Source organism: Anser brachyrhynchus, assembly GCF_964034855.1.
Source record: "Anser brachyrhynchus genome assembly, chromosome: 3".
Classification (NCBI taxonomy): domain Eukaryota; kingdom Metazoa; phylum Chordata; class Aves; order Anseriformes; family Anatidae; genus Anser; species Anser brachyrhynchus.
This window is the reverse complement of record NC_137696.1, coordinates 94,142,765-94,148,783: the sequence shown is the minus strand read 5'-3', so window position 1 is coordinate 94,148,783 and position 6,019 is coordinate 94,142,765. Positions and strand designations below refer to the sequence as shown.

The 6,019-nt window shown below is 40.2% G+C and overlaps 1 protein-coding gene across 6 annotated transcripts in view; it reads left to right on the top strand.

Annotated features, from left to right (window-relative positions):
- Window positions 1–6,019, top strand: part of KCNQ5 (potassium voltage-gated channel subfamily Q member 5) — a 292,440-nt gene that overhangs the window by 53,624 nt on the left and 232,797 nt on the right. For 2 of the 6 annotated variants that reach the window (XM_080585437.1, XM_080585435.1), the window contains one exon: window positions 5,644–5,767. The exons of 2 other annotated variants lie outside the window; for them this stretch is intronic. Coding sequence is in view for 2 of the 4 variants with exons in the window: in XM_080585434.1 (XP_080441560.1) it covers window positions 5,690–5,700 (11 nt within the window). In the remaining 2 variants the exon portion in view is untranslated. Of the gene's footprint in view, window positions 1–1,568; window positions 5,768–6,019 lie in introns of those variants that run through there. 2 more of the 6 variants (XM_080585434.1, XM_080585433.1) reach the window with 2 other exon arrangements.

Genomic DNA, 6,019 nt, shown 5'->3' with positions numbered 1-6,019 from the left:
CTTTATGGAACTGCTGAGATTTTTATACTGGAGTAATTTAATTCTTATTAGCTGTCCTGTTAGATAATAAAATAATCAGTGATTTGTACTTATCTACGCAGACATCTTAGAATTTTGAAAATGACAGCAACATCAACTTTGCTTCTCTCGTAATTTATACATGCTTTCTATTGAATGTTATTTGAAGAGTTTTTATGTAGACTAGAGATTAACTTTTTGAACCTAAATATTTAAAAGATTCAAGCCAAGTAATGTATATGAGCTGTACAAGACAGAAAAAGACAGTTTCACAACAGTGTGTACTCAAAATTCAGCTAAGTAGTAGATTGCATAAAAACATGTCATATATTTTTCCATTTTGATAAAGTAGTTTTCAAAAATGTTTTAATATTACAAATTCAGCTATGGAATGTCTCCATCTATTTATCAGTAGTCATATTTTGCTATCCACAGTTCAGAGGGGGGAAAGGCTTCTAGAAATGAGTAGTGGGTTTTTAGGGAGTTTGTCTGTATTTCTTGGAGTTATGCCACACTAGAACAAAAAGTTCAATTATTTGATAGACAAACTACATCCTCTTACAGAGGGTGATTAAACTTACAGAACGTTACATTATAGTATATGTAAATTTGAAAATTGCTGTGCAAACAATTAACTATATATTAACACAGAAAAAGACTCCATGGAATTATATTTTATTTCCTGTATTTCTATTTCCTCATCATTATTTTGAGTTAATAGAATTTCACATTTCCCTTTTAGAAAATTACATTTTGGAAAAAAAAAAAGAAAAAAAAGAAAAAAAAACCAGAAATGCTAAATATAGCATTAAGACTTATTTATATGAAAAAATTGTTGGTACCCTCCTTGTAATTCTATTATGGTAATTCTGTGTGTTTGCTAATGGCCTTACTTGAGAAGTAAGGCCATTACATACAGAAGTACTTTCCCACAACATTCTCCTCAAGAAACTGGCTGCTCGTGGCTTGGACTGGCGTACGCTTTGCTGGGTTAAAAACTGGCTGGATGGCCAGGCCCAAAGAGTTGTGGTAAATGGAGCCAAATCCAGTTGGAGGCCGGTTACTAGTGGAGTCCCCCAGGGCTCAGTGCTGGGGCCGGTCCTCTTTAATATCTTTATCGATGACCTGGATGAGGGGATCGAGTGCACCCTCAGTAAGTTTGCAGATGACACCAAGTTAGGTGCGTGTGTCGATCTGCTCGAGGGAAGGAAGGCTCTGCAGGAGGATCTGGATAGGCTGGACCGATGGGCTGAGGTCAATTGTATGAAGTTCAACAAGGCCAAGTGCCGGGTCCTGCACCTGGGGCGTAACAACCCCAAGCAGCGCTACAGGCTGGGAGAAGAGTGGTTGGAAAGCTGCCTGGCAGAGAAGGACCTGGGAGTACTGGTTGATAGGCAGCTGAATATGAGCCAGCAGTGTGCTCAGGTGGCCAAGAAGGCCAACAGCATCCTGGCTTGCATAATAAGCAGTATGGCCAGCAGGTCTAGGGAAGTGATTGTCCCCCTGTACTCAGCTCTGGTGAGGCCACACCTCGAGTACTGTGTTCAGTTTTGGGCCCCTCGCTACAAGAAGGACATGGACGTGCTCGAGAGAGTCCAGAGAAGGGCAACGAAGCTGGTGAGGGGTCTGGAGAACAAGTCTTACGAGGACCGGCTGAGGGAGCTGGGGTTGTTTAGCCTGGAGAAGAGGAGGCTCAGGGGAGACCTCATCGCTCTCTATAGGTACCTTAAAGGAGGCTGTAGAGAGGTGGGGGTTGGTCTGTTCTCCCACGTGCCTGGTGACAGGACGAGGGGGAATGGGCTAAAGTTGCGCCAGGGGAGGTTTAGGTTGGATGTTAGGAAGAACTTCTTTACTGAAAGGGTTGTTAGGCACTGGAATGGACTGCCCAGGGAGGTGGTTGAGTCACCATCCCTGGAGGTCTTTAAGAGACGTTTAGATGTAGCCCTTAGTGATATGGTTTAGTGTAGGACTTGTTAGTGTTAGGGCTGAGGTTGGACTAGATGATCTTGGAGGTCTCTTCCAACCTAGACGATTCTGTGATTCTGTGATTCTGTGATTCTGTGAGAATCAGTGACCTTTCCCAGTTTGTCTGGTGTGTACAGCAGTGGAAAGGGTTTTCTGTGTGTGTTTGAAATATAATGAAATTTCTGCATCTTATATCTTTGTGTTTTGGTTTAAATATACCATGGTGGTAGAAGCATTTTAGTTGGAAGCTTAGAAAAAACACTGATCTTTATTTATTTATTTATTTATAAATATCCTTCAATTTCTAGAAAAAAATGAGAACACAAATCTGTTGCACTTTCTCTGTGGCACTTATGATTCAGCATGCCAAAAGTGGAACCATGAAAGTATTTCCTTGATTCTGTATTCTTTGGCAGGAGCATAATGAATAATAAAAAATAATCTCTCTAGAAAAACATGTGCTATCTTTTCACCATGGTTTTGCATGATTGTAATGAGAAGATTACTTGGAGCTTTTTATTGTCATATCAAGTTGCTAACTGTTGAAATACAAGACTGTTGCTATATATTACTGCTAGGAAGCAGAGCATCTATGTGTGTGGCCTCATGTCTAATGCTGCAGCTTGCCATCCTCTGTCATTCCCACCACCTATAATTAGCTAATTGGTAGGGTAATGTTTTCTTCATTTCTTTAATGTATGAATTAAAATTGATGAAAATGTTGATAAAGAAATACGTCCATTTTGCTTTAGAATGAGAAAAATTGTCAGTCTCTTTTATACAAATATTTGTAAACAAATATTTCCTTATGGAGAATAGTACAATATATACAGACATGTAAGCAGTATTTCTTTTCCCCAGATAATTTATTTCTGTCTGACACATCAGCTGAAAATAATTCTCAGTTTGTCCACCATGACCCCAAAACACAGATCCTACTAAGTCTGCATAGCATTGAGGGGAAAAAAAGTACTTGTAACATGTCAAAGTAACTGTAATAACCATTAGTCCCTTTATGTGCTGTTTGTTCTCCTGCATTCTTTTTGCTGTAGACCTTTTGAATTATTTTGGTGATGAGAGACCCTTGGTAGCTTTTTCTCCGGGTCTTGTATTGCTGCATTCATGCATCATGGTGTTTGTGATCAGAAGACTTAGGCATTTGAGCCAACAATTTAAAAACATGCCTCGGTTTAATCACCCAAATCATTTTAATTGATTTAATTTAATCTTGAACATTGGCAACGCCCTTTCTGAATTCGTAGTTGTTTCCCAACGTTGTTTCATAGCAGTTCAAGTCCTGCAGAAAGTCACAGTTTAAATAATTTTAAGTGATGATTGTAACTAGCTTTATCTACTGCTACAGTGGCATTAGAAGTGCAGTAGGAAGGAGATGGTAGCACCTTTCTTTCTCATTTTGGTTTATTAATAGCCCCAAAATAGAATCCATGCTGTAAATATGGTTGAAAAAGCATTTGCTGGATCAGTTACCAAACCTACAAAATTTATGAGTAGGTAGAACTCTGGGCTTGTCTTTCCTTATCCAGCAGGGTTCGTTCTTTTTCTAATTAAAATATATTTTGAATAGTCCATGTAGCACCCTAAGTCACATACTACTCAACAGAGTGTGTAAGAGTTATTACTCCAGAACTATTTTTTGGAGTCTTCTCGTTTACATATTTATTTGCTGTGTCAAACCACACCAGTTAAGCACTCTTTATTCCTGAAAGGGCATGAGTTAATGAGCACAAACTGAAGCACACAAAATTCCACTTAAACATAAGGACATAAGAAAAAACATTTTCCTGTGAAGGAGGTCAAATACAAGAACAGGTTGCCTGGAGAGGTTGTAGAGTCTCCATCTTTGGAGATATTCAAAATCTAATGGGAAACAGCCTTGAGCAACTGGCTCTAGGTGACCTTGCTGTGAGCAGGGGGTTGTACTGACCTCCAGAGATGCCATGCACCCTGAACCAGACTTTATATGGGTGTGATTATAAACATGACATTGCAAAACCTTAATCAATATATTCTTTCTCTGAAGAACAGCCCAGCTGCATGACCAAATAAAACTTAACTCTCGCTACTGATAACAATGGTAGATGGAAAGGCAAAGTGGATAGGCTAGATGAATAGTTTTAGACATGATTCAATGCTCCAAAGCTTCCCATTGGCTTATTTGGGCTTGAAACTTGGAGCTCCTCCATTTCTTTATACATGAAAGCAATTAAAAAGACTTTAAGTGTTGATTTTAACAACTTGTGTGATAGGGATCTTTCAGTATGTAAATTCTGGCAAGAAAATTGCTTTTTTTTCTAAGCCTGGTTCCAAATGTTTTAATCCCTACTTGCCTGATTAGTGTCTTTTCCTGGTACGCTCAGATCTTAAAGACACAGTCTGCAGGACCAGACGTTTGGCCTGTCATGAGGATGATGGTGGCCTTTGGAAGTATGTGTAATGTGATTTTTGTGTCCTGAAAACCAGATATTGAAAACATGTTCTGGATAATTGAGGTCTATGATAGAGGTAACCATGACATGCAACTTGCTGAGGGTAGATTGGTTTAAAAGTTGTTTGTATATGTTTTGTAAGCTGGAAAGGTATCAGCTAAGAAAGGATGGAATAGGTTTAGAACAAATTGCAAAACCCGCTGTCATTGAATGTACACAAACCAGAAACTGAGATCACAGCCTAAAAGGCTGGTCAATTAACCAGATCTACACATACAATAGAGATGAAAAAAGCAACCCGAAACTTGCACACAGTAAAATTATCTGCACTGTGAGGCAAGGTTCAGGGTCTTGCAAAACAGCCATAAACCCTCACAGTGAGAAGCTGCTGCACCAACCATGCGCTGTAAGCTGAGGGAGCAGCCTGAGTGCTCCCTGGCAGGATCCAGCAGCTTCCCTGTAGAGAAACCCCTTAGAAACTGTGACCATGGCTACAGGGGCCATGTAGGAGCTGCCATCAGCTGCAGGGGATGCAGTGGGAGGGTCTGTGTGAGTGGTGGGTGTGCTGGGGCTCAGTGGGGTGGTGGGACAACCAGAGCTGTGGAGGTGATTTGGAAGACCTAGGTGCCACCAAAGGGAAGTATGTCTCAGCTTCAAACCCAAAATCTAGGCTGCCATCTCCTGCTGGGTTTTAGTCCCAGTTAAACACACAGTTTTAGCTTCCCTTGCTAATTGCCAGCTGCCTGGGGCACGCTCCAGCAGTAGTAGCAACTTGGTGGGCAGGGCGAGTTGCAATCTGCTGGTCTGGAGCAACATAGGAAGATGTTTACATAAAAGCCACTAGACAAGGCTCATATAAATTATTGTGTGATTTTAAATTATACCATTTTGATAACGCTGTGAAATTTAACATTATCCCCTGATTTCAGACTTCTGATGTGCTTTGTAGAGAGACTTTGTACGCATTTCTGTTTAAATGTGTACAGCTGTGTAGCCCTGTACCTCTAACAATGCCTAGGCCTGTAGTGACAGCAGAACATGCATATACATTATCTCTTGATTTACTACAACTGAACTGAAAATTACCATGGTAACTCTTGCATCACATGAATCAGTTGCCGATATATGAGGGCATCACTGCATCTTTCTGGACTCTTTGTGCTACTAATATTTTGTAAGAAACCTGGGTTATTTATTGTTGTTATTGTTTTAGGGTTTGCTATCTGAAGAAGTTCTAACTTGAGGCTGGAAACAAGGCTATGCGGCTAAGGTATTGTGCTGCTCCAAAGCAAATTGAATTCACACTGCCAAATAATCTCTCCTTCCCCAGTAGCTCTGTAAGTAATGCCGTTAAGATGTTCGCATAATCCTCATATTTCAGTAATTGAACTTCTGCTAGAGTACTGTGCAATCCTCTATGCATTATGCTTGTTCCTGACTAATACTTTGTTAATACAATAAGAATACCTGGGAGAAAGAGCAGTTCTGCGTAGCTCGCAGCTACTTTGTCCTACCATCGAGTCCCCACAAATTAATTAGGTTTTATTCTCTCGAATGCTCTGGGAAACCAAGGCATCTACAAATGCTGT